At 38.4% G+C, this 17,841-nt stretch overlaps 1 protein-coding gene across 1 annotated transcript in view; it reads left to right on the top strand.

The window, feature by feature from the left end:
* LMBRD1 (LMBR1 domain containing 1) overlaps positions 1-17,841 on the top strand; it is a 78,675-nt gene that overhangs the window by 45,436 nt on the left and 15,398 nt on the right. The window contains exons 9-14 of the mRNA XM_075087049.1: positions 154-306; positions 9,000-9,064; positions 9,804-9,906; positions 11,084-11,188; positions 12,421-12,570; positions 17,690-17,768. Of these exons, the coding sequence (XP_074943150.1) occupies positions 154-306; positions 9,000-9,064; positions 9,804-9,906; positions 11,084-11,188; positions 12,421-12,570; positions 17,690-17,768 (655 nt within the window). The remainder of the gene's footprint in view (positions 1-153; positions 307-8,999; positions 9,065-9,803; positions 9,907-11,083; positions 11,189-12,420; positions 12,571-17,689; positions 17,769-17,841) is intronic.

Here is a 17,841-nt window from a genome sequence, read left to right as displayed (position 1 = left end):
ACTTTTGCACTTCATCCTCTTGTGATGCACAGAAATGGTGTGAATTATAAACTACAAAGTCTTTAGAGTTGTTGTAACTCATTAAACTAGATGCCAAGTCCTTTTTCTTGATTCAGTGTCCCTTGATATCTTGCACTATTTTTTGGTAACCAGTGCAGAGATGGGCGACCTCTGTCATCAAGGGATAGACGGAATGTACAACAACTAGAAGAGAGACTAAGGACACTTCGAAGAAGAGAGAGGCATCTGGAGTCTATTGAGAAAAGCTGGTGGACAAAGTTCTGTGAAGCTATCCGACCTCTAAAGGTAAAACTTTTTCTCACTTATTAACACTTAAATTGGAATAAATTCTGGCTTGCTGCTTCCCATATAAATCATGGGTCTAGTTTATCAATACCATCCTGAATATCAACCGCTTATTGTTTTGATTCCTATTATACTCTGCAATGAGAGCCCTATAGCAAGCTGTGTTTGACCTTTTGGAAAATCTTTTACTTTTCAATCTTAATCATATTTTAGGTAAAGGAGCAAGTCCTAGCTGATGTACTGTAGTGCCACTGCCAGAGAAAAATCTGAATATTTTATCTTTTCTCAGGCATGTGAAAATGGGAAGAGAAGGAAGAACTCTATAGCTCTTAGGTAGCTTAGGTTAATCTAAATTACTTGCAGCCAGTACAGGTGTGAGATACTTTGAGAATATATGCATTTGGAATGAGCATCTTGCCAAGTAATTACTTGATCAATAGTAAGCTAGCTGCATAGAATTTATATCTTGATACTTAATAGTCTCCTTTTGCACTGGGTACTGGGGCAAAGCTTTGATCTTGGTCTCTTTTTGATCTTAGGACCTTGATTTTTTTTTTTTAATAGATACCTGGTTTTAAAAACCAGTACTTCTATGTAACAGTATTGCCATATGAAGTATTTTTTGCTAGCTGGATGCAGGAAGAAATTTTAGCAGTACTTTAAACCGTAGTCTGCACTCTGAAAAGCTGAGGGGGTCTATGACCAATTTCTTCTAATGTCATTGCTACTGTTAATGCTGGGTACCAATGGAAATGAGCTGAAATTACAGTTGAACAAAAGCTTTCAGTGTAAAATGCTTAGTGGAGTTATCTTTCTATGCTACATTAGAAATCTAGACTTAGCCCTTTCATTTAAAGGACAAATATCCCTAACTACTCATTTTAATAGTCTGGATGCTTCCTTTGACTTGAAATAGCTTGTGTAGTTTCTTTAACTCTTCACAGTAACCTGAAATTTGAAATGCATTGGCCATATCTATTGTCTGTAGGACTTTAACAGTTCTTCATGTTCTCATAGGATAGTGTAAAATATCATTGGTTACTTAGATTATCACTTATGGTCAGGATGGTATTCCAGTGTCTCTGTTCTTGTGGTTTGAATGCTTTTTATTCTCTCAGTGACTGTGACAGTCACTGTAAATTGTTGACTTAAGAATCGCAGACTAAAGAAGTTGCAGGTTGGTAACTTTTCCTGACAGATTTTCACTTAGAATAGGATTTTGCTATGAAGCATGTTACAAAACTTGTTTACTTTGACTTTTCCTTGAGCTGTCCTTTGAAGGTGATAATGTCCATCACTTAACATCTTAACTCTTGTAGGATTGTATTGCTGTTACTTTAATAGCATTTGAGTTGTCTTTGCACATATACAACTTGTCAATTGTTCAATTAGTGGCTTTCATGAAAAGACGGACACCTTTTAATAACCATACACAATACTTCTGATCAATGTAGAAGTGCAGGAAATATTTGGAGCCTTGCTTATTGCTTTACGATACTGCTATCTTTAGTGCAACCACTATATTTTTGTTTAAGAATGTGGTAATTTCTCAGACTTCAAGAGAAATTCCATTTGTTGTGAGGCAAGTACTAGATCTGGAGAATGCTGTTTCTGCTTTTGGGGATGGTCAGGTTTATGGGAGTTGCAGACCTTTACTAGGATGGACAGAAAAAAATAACATGTTCAGGAACAGTACTTAGTCTTGGAGGTCTCTCGCAGTGTTAACTTACTGTCTACATTTTATGATCATATTGTCATTGCATAGTGTTCTCCTATATTCTTGCTGTGATTATTTAATTACTGATAAATATCTATTAGCATGTGATACCTTGTTAAATGAAGCCAAAACTTTTTTCTGTGAAGAGTAAGCTTTCTTTGACATGGAGTGAAGTAAATTTTGAGAACAAATGTTTTAATCAAAGGTGAAGATGTTAATTTTTCAATTTAGTCAAATGCAACACTTGGGAGGATTCCAAGGAGATGAGTAGTGGTCAGCATGGAGTCATTGAGTAATGTCAAACTAGTCTAACTTCATTCTATGAGATGTAACCTTTCCTGTAGATAGGAAATCTGCTGCTTCTCCTTTCTCTTGTGGTTTCTCACACTTTCATCTGAAACTAAGCAACAAGAGACATGCGGTATATTCTAGGGCTAGGTACAAAAACTCTTTGGGGGGGGAACTCTGGAGCACATATATAGGCTGTGAAAAATGGAAGTCCACTCAGCAATGGTAATTTGGGAGTATTGCATCAGTTTTTCATGGGGTACCTCAAAACAGTTGTGAACCAACTGAAGAGAGCCTAAGGTAAGTAATATAAAGAAATTAAGTGCTCTGTCTTGAAGATTGAGACCTGCGTGAACAGAGCACACTCATGTGGCTTAGCTTAAGCAGAAACTTAAAGGCATTGACATCAGTCCAAGTATATGAAGTCTACTACAGAGAACAGTGTTTTCTTGGTAAACAGTGGTACGCTTGACCTCTAGCGAGGGAGAGAGAAACTGTTCTGTCTAATACTAAGGATAATGAGGACTTCGTATAGCTGTGTCAGTCTCCACCTGCTGCTGAAGGCCTTCAGAGAAGCATAGGTATAGTTAGTGCTATCTTGAGGATGGAGGGCTAGGGCATTTCTTTTTTATTGGGCTTTTGATTTCTGCCCACCCCCCCTACATCTCTGGAGAGAGCAGAGAGGGGGGAAACCGTAGGCAGTTGCCTGGATAACAGCCATGCTGCCAGGGTGTTTGTGCAGAATGTAGGTGCTGTCAGGAGTCAGTTTAGTTGCCTCGAAGAGATGGTGTGGCTAAACTGACACGCTTTCTACCTTCATTCACCGCTGTGTCTTCTACATCATGGAAGTTGGCAGCATGATGAGTAAGAAGTGTGAATATTTCATGTCCTAAGTTTACATAGTGATAACTTAATACTAAGTGATTTGCTTCATCTAACAATCCTTTTTAGCACATGTTTGCCAGGTTACCTGAAACTTCCTGCAAAGTAGGTCATGTCATGCAATAGTATGGTGGGTTGAATTGTAGAATCATAGAATCGTTAAGGTTGGAGAAGACCTCTAAGATCCTCAAGTCCATCTGTCAACCCAACACCACCATCCTTCCTAAACCATATCCTGAAGTGCCACCTCTACATGTTTTTAACACCTCCAAGGATGGTGACTCTACCACCTCTCTGGGCAGCCTGTTCCAATGCTTCACCAATCTTCCAGTAAAGAAATTCTTCTTAATATCCAGTCTAAACTTTGCCTGGTGCAACTTGTGGCCATTTTCTCTGGTCCTATCACTTTAATCCTGACTCTCGAGTGGCACAGTGGGGATGGGGAATAGGGAGTTGCCATCAGTCCATAACAACTCATCTCTACTGCTGCTTCTGCCTCATGCTTTGTCCCTATTCCAGCATGGGTCTGCTCCATGGGCTGCAGTTCCTGTCAGAAGAACCTGCTTCAGCATGTGGGATCTCTGTAGGCTACAGCTTCCTCTAGAAAATATCCACTTGTGGGGGGTCCTCCATGGGCTGAGTGTGGTTATCTGCTCCTTCATTGTCCTCCTAACAGGTGGAGGGGTGTCTGCTCCTCCTCTGAGGTTAGTGTCTACAGGGCTGTTTTTCACCTCTTCCCCTTGCTCCTCTCTGCTGTCTGGTATTTTCCCCTTTCTTAGATATTTTTTCACAGAGGGGCCACCAGCTTGGCTCCTGGGCTCAGCTTTGGCCAGCAGTGGGTCAGTTGGAGCCAACGGGAAACAGCTGGGTCTAGCCCTGGGCAGCCCCCAGCTGCTCCTCAGAGAGGACACCCCTATACCAAAACCTTGCCATGTAAATCCAATACAGTGTTTCCCATGAGGAATCCAGCTTTGCCTCTGGGTCAGTATAACTGTTCAATAATGTGCCACCAGTTTTCTTTACTCTTTTAACGGGTACCAGCCCTGAGAGGCTGACTGCTCCCTTTAAATTTGTGTTGATTCAAAGCCATGCAATAGCTGTTGTAAGCAGAACCATGGTTTCTTTTTTGTTGTTGTACCACTGTAGGAAACAATTGGGCAGGTGAGTATTCTAGCTTTTTGGAGGGGCAAAGTTAATTTTGAGGCTTTTTTCATAACGAAGTAACACCTAAGTTTGTGGATTATGAGGTCATTCCTGCTCAGAATAAATTAACTCCTAAATTCCATTATTATCTTAGTAACACTTTGGAATTTTCCATAGGTGAAACAACTTAGCTTGACTGAGATCTGGGAGCAGGGGTAGGAGGCAAAGAGTTCCTGACTCAAACAAGGATGATGCAGGAGTCAAGGGAACATCTAGGAAGTTGAAGGGAAGTACCAGGGAAAATGGTGTAAGCAGGACATGAGCAATGTCAGAAAAGACTTGTCAACTTGGGACTCGATTATGTGCAGTAGCAGTGGAAAAATACATTAATCAGTTGAATATCTAAATTATTTGGCCTAACTTATTAAACTGAAGTACAAGTAAACTTTCCATTATGACCTAGAAGTAGCATGCTTCCATTTTTACTATTGAGAAATGCCTATGTTGACATTTTCATCTTGGTTTTTGCTTTGCCATGCCTTTTAAACCCTTATGTTCAAATGCAGAGCAAAGTTTTAACTAAACCAGTTCTTATTGCTTCCTGCTTCAGCTGCTTTGTTACTTGGCCATGTAGAGGCTTTCTATTAAGATGCTAAAGGAACTCATTTTAGGCAGCAGCATAAGATGTATTAGTAGGTATTCTTTCAACTCACTGGTTTTGTAATATCTGCAGTCTTGCATAAAAACATGGTTCACTGATTTTTGGCAGCTACTTGTATGCATACTAGCTTCTACAACAGATTGTAGATGAGAAGAACCAAACAGACACGTAGAAGTGGTTAAAGTGCAAGGCAGCAGCTCTGAAACCTGTTCTGTAACAAATGATTGAGTACAAGTGGGTACGGGGTCTGTTTGTGTTGTTTGGTTTTTGGTGGTTGTTTTTTTTTTTTAACTGAGGGATATGTGGAAGTGGCCTGGCAATGGAGCAGTTGTGGTGGAGGAGGTAACATAGCTTGAGGTGTGGTTGGTTTGAGGTCCTGCTTTCAAAAGGACTAGGGAGTAGGAACAGGAAATAATTGTCTTGTATTGAAAGTTAGACCTAATATAGATCAAGGGTTGCTTGCTTGCTTTTTTTGTAATGACCTTACTAAATTGCTCTGTGTGTTTGGCTGAAACCCAGGCTCTCTGTTTTCACCTGTTCTCATACTAAAAGCTTTTCAGCATCAGTTGATAAATAGTCCTGCTAAGAGAACAAGAGGTTTCGATTAAGTGCTGTCCTTTGCTCTGAAGTTGAACATGTACTTAGGTTTGCAGGGGCTTAGATTTCTTCTCATTTATGGTGTGACACAAAGAAAAACTATTTTGTAAATTTCCATGGCTAAGTGTATCTAGAATCTTTGAAGGTGTTCTGGTTGGTTTAAAGCTAGTAAACAGCAGTACAGTTGTATCCCATAAGGTTGTGGGTGGCAAATTTGTCCTTTGTTATAGGTGACAAGTAAAAGGCAAAAGTGAGCGTATCGCTCCTGCTGCAATGTTTTTCTAGCCTATCTTAGGCTTTATGTGGGGGGGGGATAGGAAAGGAAGTACTTACTCTTTCCCTCACCCAGATGCCAAATGATACCCAACTGGAGGCATGCTTTTAATTTGTCATGTTAATACCACTTGATAAGGCTCGGCCAGACTGCGTAGGTTGCCAACTTTACTAGTCTGAGTGTTGGTATTCTTTTAATTGTTGGCTGAGTGCCGGTTAATAAAGGAAAAATGAGGTATCAGTTGGTCTGTAATCAGTTGAGGTACAAGGAAGATCTATGTAAGAACACAAAGATCACTTCTGTGAAAGGCTTAAGTCAACTGATGCTCTAAAATTGTGTAAACATAGGTTAATTGCAAATCATTTATGGTTCAGCAGTCTTAATAGTACTGTGGAAATACAGGATGAACTAAGGTAAAATGAAAGTCTTTAATATTAGCCTTTTCAATCTAATATTTAATGGGACTGGAGTTGAGCTTCAAATGGGAAAAGGAGTGCTTTTTCAACAGCTTACCTTGTTACGCGTAACTTCAGAAGACAGACATATTCCAGAGGAGATACGGACACCTGTCTACTGGCCATAGTTGGCAGAAAGTAATGAAGTAGTACAAGCTTCAGCCTCTTGGTGTTAATTGGTTTTAAATATCTATTTCCTCTATGGCTAACATCTAGTGGGAGTTTGCTGCGGAGAGGTAAAATCTTAGGACACTTAAATATGTGGAAATGTTCAAGTTAATACTTAACTTGATATTAGTCTATAATTTTCTACCTAATAAGGCCTACATAATTTTGAGTTGTTTTATAAGTGATGTTCTAATATTTTGTTTGAGTTTGCAGATGGAAGCTTATCTTCAGAATTTAATGAACAATAATAGCACTGTAACTCTGAGTATCTTTAATGAGCAGCTGCAATAAAGTTCTTAACCTTTTCAGGATGTCTGTGTGCCAAGGTTTAAGGTTAATAAAATAAAAATAATTTAAACCATGAAACTCCCTCATTCATATGGAAGACCATGCATTGTGTTCTTGCATATAGAATTTGGAAATAAGTCTGTCTAGGTTGTCTCAGGTCTAGCAATCTGAAAACATTATTGTTTTGGCAAGTTCAGCATGCGTATCTGAGTATATTCCATGACTAGGATTTCTAGGAAAATACAGTGAACCTGCTGGAGCTGTAATTGAATGGGTTTGCTATCTGGGCTCACCTTTGTGCATCATCCCCTAACCCCACCCTCCACACCCCCCACACCCCCACCCCAAGGAAAAGATTGTGAGAGAGAGAACCTGCGGAAGAAATGGAGAATGGTTTCCTGAACTAGCTTGTAGCCCAGGCAAAACAACAGGAGGTGTTCTTGTTGAGGACAGCTTGGAGAACAAAGTCCCTGGCTTGAGTGCTGTATTTGGTATGCAAAATAAACACTTTCCTGTGTTTGTTTGAAATAGCATAATTCCTCAAGATCTTAATCTACTTGATTCAGACCATTCATAGAAAAACTGTAAGAAATGAAGCCATCTTTGAAAGAAGGTGACTTCTTTCTCTAATGATAAAAATGAGAAGGAAGCGGGAAAAACAGAATTTACATGTATCAGAATACTACTTTCAGTTCTCTAAACAGGAAGAATTCCGGCAACTTACCAGTAGCTTAAACTCAAACTTTTCATACTTTGAGTGTATTCAGGGACTAAATTGTCTAACTTTAAGCTTTTGCTTATTTCATTCTAGCCCTTAAAACCTGAAAAATCTGAGTGCACAAACCCAGTTTAACTGCTGATATGGTTGGTTTATGAAATCTTCATTTACTTCTGGTAAACTTAGTGTTTCATATGCCACCTTGGCTTAGCCAAGAAATTCTGATCCTATTTTGTATATCAGGTAGTTACATGCTAGTGTGCAAAAGCTTACAAAAAAGGCTGCTATTGCTTATTTTAGAAAGAGCAGTATCTGATTTATTTATAGTGGTCCTTAAAATTTACTGTATTTTTCTAGGCTCATGACTTGGTGGCTAAATAACCACAGCTGTTAGACTTTTTTTTGCTCCAAATTTTTGAATACAGTATGCACTCCAAAAGAATATTGTGGGGCAAATTAGTCACCTACTACAGCTAAAGGGGTATGGAAGCTCTTCTAGAACCTTCTCTGGAAGAGGCCTTTATCTGGTGGTTGTAGTTACATTTTATTTTAATCACTTGTGGATAGACAGTGTTTTAGAATAATAGTATTTAAGTAGCACTTACCTAGATTTTCTTGAAACTCAAGTGTTTTTCCTACTACCTGAGTATTTATAAGCATCTTTTTCCCAGTCCTTTCTTAACTCTTCATATCACTTCGAAGTTAAATTTCTAGGTGACTTAACCTCTCAGTCAAAATACATTGAAAAGTTGATGATTTCTATAACTTGAACCTTGAAAATTGCTTTGAAATACTCAATAGCGGTGAGTAACTGAGAGGACTTGCAGGCAGAAGCAAGAAAAAGTCAATCTGATATTTGGGCTTGGTTACTTGAGTTTTACATTGTTCCTTCCAAATGATTTGGTCACTGAGTGTTTCCAACCTGTGCTACAGAAGGGAGCTCTCAGTCAGGAAAGGTGAGATGTTCCTTTGAAGCTGTGCATGGGTTGCCACCTGTTGGAAGGTGACCACACAGGTGTGGTGGCTGAGGGAAACAAACTCCTTCAATTCCCCTTAATTATACCCAAACTGCATGTATAAGTTAAGATTTGCTGTAAAATACAGCAAATACAGGTTGTGTGTTCTGCCAAATCCTGTGTTCATTTAATGTAATATTTCATCTTTGTTCTTAATGACACTTTTGACTTATAGGTGGACTTCTGTATTGCACTATAGCATGTGATGTATGACGCTTGATTGAGCTTAGTGTACCCACCATGTGAAGAGGTTGTTACCATCGTAGATAATGAACTTTTGAAATGCTTGACATAAACCCTGTTTAACAGACTAAACATTTGTTAGCACTTGTCTCAAGTATTTACCAAAAAGTTATTGTTTCAAGAGTGTTTGAGCTCTGAGGTGGTCCAAGATCATTAGTCCTTTACTGGAATTTTGAGAAGTCTTCAGTTCTTGTGTCAACTGCAAGCACTTTCAGTTAACCTGTAATAAATCTTTACTTCTAGATTGTCTGGGGAGTATTCTTCATCATTGTGGCACTGCTCTTCACTGTCTCTCTGTTCTTGTCAAAGTAAGTAAATTTTGGCACTTAAACCACACGGTTTCTGCTCTAATGTCAAACGAAGGGGTAGTTTACTTCAAGAGTCAGCCCGCTTCTTTTCTATGCTGCATTTCTTATTACAATAGTATATATTGAAACTAACCAAAATGTCCTTTCTTGAATCTCTCTTAGCGCGTGGTTCAGCTTGATTGACTGTATGCTGCTGAAAACAATTCTGATTCAGCAGAGAAATTAAGCATATATGTTAAGGAAGTTTAATTCAGACTACAGAAGTATTATGATTGCTTGAATGAATCTTAATGCATGTAGGTACTTCTTGGGCTGGGTAACAGGTGCTTAAATTCTTGTTGTAAATGACATGTATAATCCATTATGGTGTGCATTACATCATAGTTTCATAGTGCTGAAAGCAATATAGCCAGCTGCAAATCTGCTGGATTTCAATGAAGATTGACAGTAACCAGAGGTCTCAAATGTTGGCATTTTTAATATTTTCAGACTGGGCAAATAAGCTTTATGATCCAAACTAGGGAAAAGCTAAAATGCCAAGGAGATGTAGAAATCAATATACTTTTTCATAGGACAAAGTGCAATGATTGTGGTAAAACAAGACGTGTCTATATAGATATGAAAAAGCTGTCAGTCTCTGGGCTTAGTTCAGCTTTTTTGAGCTGCCCTTTTAAATTAAACTGAACACAAATCTCTGAGACAACCATAGTACTTAGTCAGTTTTTCTTAATTACTGCAGTTTGGACAAAGCTCTGCATTCAGCTGGCTTCGACTCGGGATTTATAATTTTAGGAACTAATCTGACCAATCCATTGAATATGCTGTTACCTGTTCTTCAAACGGTAAGTAAAAAAATATGGTGATATACATATATAAGGACGCTCCTCTCTGTTTTCTGGTAAGATGTCAAAAGGCAAACTACACTTCTTCCAAAGTAATTCATTAAAATAAAATTGTCTAGATCTGTGTGCTGTGAAAGCAAGGCAACTTCCTTGTTAACAATCTTTTAGTTATTAGATACTGATTGAAAATCTTCTGTGGATGGAAGCCAGTTGCTGGAGGAAGGTGGTGCTTGAAACTAACTCTCATCTGATGAGAACATAGTGGCAATGAAGAATGACACCACTTCTAGTTATGCACAGAATAAAAGCAACTTTCTCCACTGCACTGCCTATATTCTGATTGTTTCTGTACTTGATAGTTTATCACTCTTCAGTGAAGTAAATGCACTTTTTCACTCCTTAATGTATTTACTGCACCTTAAAAGATACATAGCACTCTGTGCAGTTATGTATGTTATAGTAGTGTGTTAATCTTTAAAACAAACCCTACATAAGAACAAGCATCTATTAATTTCAGTAGGGTTGGAAGGCAGTAAGGCCACATATGAATTTGGCAATCAGTCATTGGTAAGCTAAGAAAGAGAAAAGCCTTAATGTAAGCTAGTGTTTTACTCTCCCCCAGTTGAGTTCTTTTGATGTTCTTGGTATAGCAGGTTGGCACAATGCTTTGCTTTCCCATGGTTTCTGAAACTATTGAACACCTAAGCTTGCAGTTTACTGAGGAAGAGTGTTCAGCAGCAGTATTATCTCAAACTGTTATGAATATAAACATAAAAACCAAGTTTTGTGTGCAAATATGTTCAGAAATATTCATAAATAGAATGCCTATACAGTCCTAAAATGATTGTTTCCACTGTGGGCTTCCTTTTAAATATACTCTCAGAATGGAATTAAGTATTTCTTGGCCTAAAAATGTATAACACTTCAAAATTAAGGCAAGCTTTAAATTAAGAAAGAAATGCCTAGTTGCATTCCCAAACTAATTGTGTAAGCTCTATTAGCAGTAGTCTATATTAGCTGTATTTGGAGCCAGCTATGTATAACTTCTAAATGGAAGGGCTCTTATTATCTCAATGTTATAAGGAGACACTACTTACTTAGCTTTAAAGTGGGGAAGAGCTTGTTTTCTAGTTTGAACATTGTCTTCTCTTTTTAACTGCTTGTATTCTTGTTTCAGGTTTTTCCACTTGATTATATTCTTATTACAACTATTGTGATGTACTTCATCTTCACTTCAATGGCAGGCATTCGAAACATGGGTGTATGGTTCTTCTGGATAAGGGTAAATATGACAAGAGTTCAGTTTATAATACTCATTAGAACATTTAATAAATGTGATATTACATAAATAATGACTATTACTGCTTACAAATACCGGGTGTCACAAACAGCATTGTCTGTATGTCTAACTGTTACTAACCTACTGCAGAATTTTCACTGCTTTTGAAAGGTGTTCTATTTTGCTGAGTTATCAGACCAAAACTCATAGTTTAAGCAATACAGTCAGATGACTCTTTCAAGTATTTAATCAGTGGCACTTTAGCTTCTGACTTTTCTAAGTTAAAGCCATATAATTCTGATATACTGAAAGTATTAGTGAATTTTATGGTCAAAATCTGAAATGTGCTTGCAGGCAGTAGTGCTTGAGTTGCTTTTTAGCTGGTTAGCAAGTTTACCTTGATAAGACATAAAACAGTATGGTGATGATAAGGCATATTTAAATATGATACAAATATATTACTGTATTTGAAAAACCAGCTTTGTATCCAATAATATGCTGTTCATGCCTGTGATGCTTGGTTAAATATTTCCCTGCTTCTGTGCCAACTTTCCCTTTAATACTGTCACTCTTTCATGTGTTGACACCCCAAAATTGTGAACAGTGACCCTGAGTCCTTGTAATGAGTTGTGAGATTGGCTGTTGGTTTTGGTCTTCCATCATATACGTCTCAGCTGCCAGCTTCTTTACCTTAATATGGTACTCAGGTTGAGCCTTTGGGGATTACAGAATAGCGTGGTATCTACAGGGTAACAACAAGGGATTATATTCTTCTCTGCAGTGTAAAGAGAAAAGATGCCACTGTGTGGTGTGCAATTTCTCGCAGACTGGGAATGCTCGCTCTCTCCTCTGTTTCTAGATCTTATTAGAGGTGTAGTGATAGACAACACCTCACCTTGACTGAAGGACACTATTCTTCGACAAACAAAGGCACAGTTTGTTGTCAGTGATAGGCAACATCACTTAAATCTTGCTGCTAATTGCTGGTTTATGAATGTTCTGGGTCATTAATACGAACAATTAGTTTGGTTAAATAGCTGTGCTTTGAGATTCAGATAAATACACCTAAAAACCTGCTTTGACTCATTGGAATTAAGTTGCCAGAGGATAATTTTAGCAGCCTCCTACTTCTGTCAGTAGAATTAAAGCTGTGACTTGAATTAGAGAATATTTTAAATGTCTGCAGGAAGAAGAAATTTAATTATGTTAACATTTGTATGTTTCCTGTGTTTCAGCTTTATAAAATCAGGCGAGGAAAAACTCGACCTCAAGCACTCTTGTTTCTCTGTATGATACTTCTGTTGATAGTTCTCCATACAAGTTACATGATTTACAGTCTTGCACCGCAGTATGTAATGTATGGAAGCCAAAAATACCTGGTACAGGTGAGATGTAACACCCTTTTTTTTTTTTTCAAAAAGGGATCTTGTCTTCTGTATCAAAAATGTAGTTTTTACGGCTACTTTTAAAGCCAGGCCCGCTCTCAGTTTTGAAGACTCTTTCGTGGCCAGGTTTTTTAACTACTAGTAGGTCTCTTGATAATACACAAATCAGAAACTGGTTGTACTATATATATAATGCAACTTAATTCCTAGATCATCTTCAGACAGTGTAAAGCTTTGAATATTGCGTTGCTTCTTTTGATAAGGCATCTGCTACCTTCCACTAGATTCTGTACTGGTATGCTTAAGTTGCTGAGTGACTGCAATGAGGATTAGTTTAGTGTGTAAGGCTGTCTATAGACTGAAAGCAATGTTGTTACTCAGCACTTGATAGTTGTTATGTGTATATTTGAGAAATGACAAAATAACTTGGTACAGGAGAGAACAATAATCAGAATGAAGTTGAGTATGTGCTGATTAATAACACTGCAGACACTTTGGCCTGTCCGAATTCATGAAACTCACTGCAGTTCTTGTTATATAAGATCTTTAGAATTAAGTAGTTAACACTAGCCTCTACTTTCGTTATTGCACTTTTGTGTACTTCAGGGTTTTGGGGTTGGGTCTTTTGAAGTCTCTAATTTTCTGTACTTGAAGGCTTTAATTCTCGTTTTTCATCTTGTCATGAGTGGAGGCCAGCATATTTATGGAGAAGTTCGAAGTTACGTATCATAAGCATCTTGGTGTTTTTGTGGACAGCTGTTTATCAATATATAGTGTCCTACAGGAGTAGGATTTGTTAGATCTGATCTTGCAAATGTAGACAACCAACTAAGTCATGATTTGGTAATTCATGTTCAGGCACAATGAAGTTCAGATCTTTTGGTGTGCTGTTTGAGGTGTTTCACAAAGACAAAACATTTGAGCCAGAGCTGTTAGGAGAAGGGATTTAAATGAGACTGAAGAAACTGAGTGCTGCTTTGAGCATTTGAGTACTACTGTTAGTTTTCCAGAAGGCTGTGCTTCTGGAAAAAACACTGCTTAAAAAAAAAAAAAATCACCCACCAACCTTCTTCAGCTGAAAATATTTAGTAAAGCGTGTAAGTTATGACTATCAATTCCTTCAGTTTAAAAAGAGTAGATGCAGAATATTTTGAGCAAAAGGATTACAAAGGGAAATTGAAGTAGTGTTAAACATGCTAGAGAAGAGGAACCTGATCAACATAAGTGTGCTGAGTGGATGTGGTAGAATTGTCACTGCAGGAAGTGAAGCATTCAATAAATACTACTTTTCTGCTCTCTTTACATCTAAATTGTGTCAGATAATGGGAGGTTGGTCATCCTGATATCAATCCAAGCACAATAATAGAATCACTGTAGGGGACTTGACTATTTGGTATTTAGGAAGTTTAATACATGTTTTAATTCAATTTTATGCTAGATATAACTAATATAAATTTATAGATGCTTAGGCATCTATAAATTGGCTCAGCTTGTCAGAATTAGGGTAGTAGCAGCAAGAAACTAAGCTAGAAATCAGGATATCGGTTTGCTTCTATGGTGAGTTTACATAGAACTTCTGGCATGATTATTTACTGTGTATGTAGCTTAGAGCATTATATAGCCATATCTGAGTTAGTTATGAGCTTAAGTCCCTGCAAAAGGCAGTTTGTTTGTTCTATATCACAGACTGATTATAAGTCTCTAAAGTGCAAAACCATTGTGGGTGGAAGGGTGGGAAGGACAATTTCATTAAGGATCCTACCAAGCTAGTCTTTAAGCCTTTCAGTGACCTGAGAAAATAATCCTTAGTGATAAAAATTGCAGATAACGTGGAAGATTGAAGAGAAAAGCAAATAATAAAGACTGTAGCTAGCAGTTTGCTTTGCTTTATGAATAAAATGGCAATGTTTCAGTAAAATGAAATGTGTGTGTATTGAGGAGGGCGGAAGGACTGGGGCTTAAACAGATAACATGCAAGTATTTGTTACGGCAAATAGTATCTGAGCATAGGTATATAGTTTAATGCAAAGGGCCAAGAGAATGGAGCACAGCGGTAGGGAGGCTCTTACATTATTCAGCCTCTGAAATACAATCCTGGTCAGCACTGCAAGAAGGATTAGCTGGAGTACTTGAGTAGAGCTACAACTCTTTATTTAAAGGATTAAAAAATGTTGTAGTCAAGATATCCATCCTTGGTCTTTAGCTTCTTATGTCCCATTTCAAAGAGCTGTGTTTAAAGTGCATAAAGTAACTTGGGAGGAAACTATTTTTATTGTTGAAATAACATGAAGAGTATGCTGGTAAATTATATCTGGACTTCTCTGGCATACCAAGTAAATACAGGGTTTTCAGACAACATCCTCTCAAAGAATCTTTCAGAATGGACCAGATGCATATTCTGTGTCTGACTACCCTGATAACTGGATGGTGAACTACTGTATTTTGAAATGAGAAGAGATGGTGACTGGAACTGAAGAGGAACAACAGATTTTTTGTGGATGTTAGCAGTAAGTAGGTTCTTAAGAGTTATGAATTGGTTCTTATGGAACTGAGGAGTAGCCAGGAACATACACAGGAATTGGGCAGATGAAATACATTTTGTGCGTATGGCAAGCCTCCTGATGAGGGAAGCTGTGTGTACCAGTTTGACTGCGGTTTGTATGAGCAATGAAAGTCTACACTGGCCAATGTAATTTAAAGTAACACCACTGGTAACCAATGCTGTACAGAAGCAAGCAATAAATAAGCGATATTCCAAGTCAACTTAGTGGATGAGTGGGCTGATAAAGATGTATGTCAGAAGCTGGGGCTCACAGAAGGACAGAGCTTAAAAGGAGCACTTCCCCCTTTTCTTTGCTCTACAGTAATACCCAATCAGGTTCCTGCCAAACTAATTTGTAACCAAAAATCTATAGTGATGCATTAGGTTAGAATCCTGTTTGAATCTTGAACTGTTTCCTTTGGAGACTGTTACTCTTGACAAGACCTTTTAACTATGAAGTGCCGTTAGCTTTCCTCATAATTGAGTATGTGTAGGAAAACAGAGCTTTTGTGAGGCAATTCATGTTAGCCAGACTTGGGCTACCGGCTTTATTTAACTCTGAACATTGGGATGTTCAAAGCATATGTCCCCAATTAACTGAAAGTGTTGTCAGCTATGATGTCGGTAGGAAACTTTTGGAAGTTTCTTTTGGATACAGTGCCCTTACCAACTGAGGCTCTGGTCAACTTGTGTAGTTCTTCAAACAGCAAGGAGCGCTTGGTTTCATCTTTTAAGACCTTTGTAATATCTCCTAAACAGCCATGAGTCTCCTTTACAGCCTTTCACAAAGGTAAAGTGTTCTGTCGATGTCCAGGCCTCCCTCTTGGCTTTGTAGCAAAAATGTAACTTTGACCATACTTGAAGTGTAATTGCTTTTCTGTTTAACGAGGCCAAGATTTTTCCATCTGTCTGAAAGAAAGGCCACTGCTTGCTGGTGCTTCTACCTAATAGACCTGTAAGACTTCACTGTCCCAGATGGGAATTAAAAGGCTTGCATTTGCCATAGGTGACATTGATACTTTTCTCTGGTTGAGGGCCAGAGCAGCAGCCACTTTCCTTCCTCAGCCTTCATATAGATAATTCGGAGGAGTGGAGCTAAGCTGCAGGACACTGAATGTCTCCATTGTCAGCAGCAGAAATCCGGAAGTATCCCTTAGATGGCCAAGTGCGGAAACAATCTTTTAAGTTCTTGTCCTGAATGTAAGCAGGAACAAGTTATACAAGTGTAGCAGGCTGTAACCTAATCTTTATGATAGCTTGCTATTTCCTTAGGTGTCCGAAATGTGTCAGCTCTTGAAGCACACCTACTGAGTTACTGTACTTGGTTTTGTCTCCTGCTTGTCCTTGAGGCATCCTGCTTTCAGCTTTGGACTGGATATGATAACTAGAACACTGGGGTTTTACTCTGATAATACTCATACTAAAAATGTCTGAGACTTGAGTGCTCTTCTGCTTAATGCTAAGTAAATTATTTTGAGGAATTGTTCTGTAGACACAACTCTGCTATCACTTATGCTTCTTTGCCATGTCTGGTCACTTTCTTCGTGCCTGGCGGGGGCAAAAGGAGCTTTATGCTAATACAAAGTGCTGAAATGACACCATTTAGGGCAAAGCTCTTGTACCTTTTCTGGGGAATCAGCACAACTTGGGTGCCTCTGAAGTGCCTGAATACTAATGCATACAGCAGGGGAAACAAGGGAAGAGTTAAAAGCTTGCATGTAGTTGCAGGTCTGCAGTCTCACTGGGCTCAGATATGGTGAAATACCTCACACAACTGGAGTGCTGCCATGGCTAAGTGTGGGCTCTAAGAGGGACAGGGTGGGGTGGCCAATAGGGAGAGGCGACCTTTATGTGAGGGCAGTGGGAATGTGGGAAGTTTTGCCTTGGGATGGATAAGCCAGATAAGTGCTTATGGGTTAGGACTGGAGGGCAGAACAGCATGGGTGATATTGTCTGCTACAGGCTGCCTGATCAAGCAGTGTAAGCTGTAACGGCGACAGCCGGTTGGAATACCTCCTGGAGCTGGACCACTGCTAAATGTACACTGAATAATTGTAACTTCATGTCTTCTATTCTCATCCTATTGTTTCTATCTACACATTGTCCTCTTACTTTTGGTTCCACTTGAGTTCCTGATTCCTGTGCCTAATCATACTCCTCCTGGTTTAGTTTCTTCTAAGGCAGTCTCCATGGCTCCATGTGTTTGCATGAAACGAAGTTAACTGTTCATACAAACTGCTGCTTTTAGGATGGACACTTGGTGTTTTTTCTTCAGTGTTCAGTGTGAAAGCTGCATTTACTTAATATTGATAAACTTTGTCAGTTAAGTTGTCAGAGAAATGCTTAGTTTTATGTGCCAGCTTATTTAGAGATTTTTCGTGTAATACTACCTATAGCTTACTCGGTATTTACTGTTTAAAACCAATCTTGATCCTTTTGAATATTTTAAGAGGTTTGTCAAAGCCTTTTATATAAAATTAATTTATTGGGAGATGTGTTTGATTCAGGAACTATCATTGTCTATGGAAGAACATTGCTAGTAGACTAGTATACTAATTTTCTGTATTAATAATGCAGAGTAATAAGACAATTGATGGCCAGCCGAGGAATGTAACAACATTTGTATCTAAAGACTGTGATGCAGACGCACCTGAAGGTAAGATTGATTAATTTCTTGTATTTCCTATGTTATATATGTATGCTCAGCTGTAATAAGCTCAGTCTCTTCA

Source organism: Phalacrocorax aristotelis, chromosome 3 (assembly GCF_949628215.1).
Source record: "Phalacrocorax aristotelis chromosome 3, bGulAri2.1, whole genome shotgun sequence".
Lineage (NCBI taxonomy): Eukaryota > Metazoa > Chordata > Aves > Suliformes > Phalacrocoracidae > Phalacrocorax > Phalacrocorax aristotelis.
The sequence above is the reverse complement of the archived record's forward strand: the minus strand, read 5'-3'. Positions and strand labels throughout refer to the sequence as shown.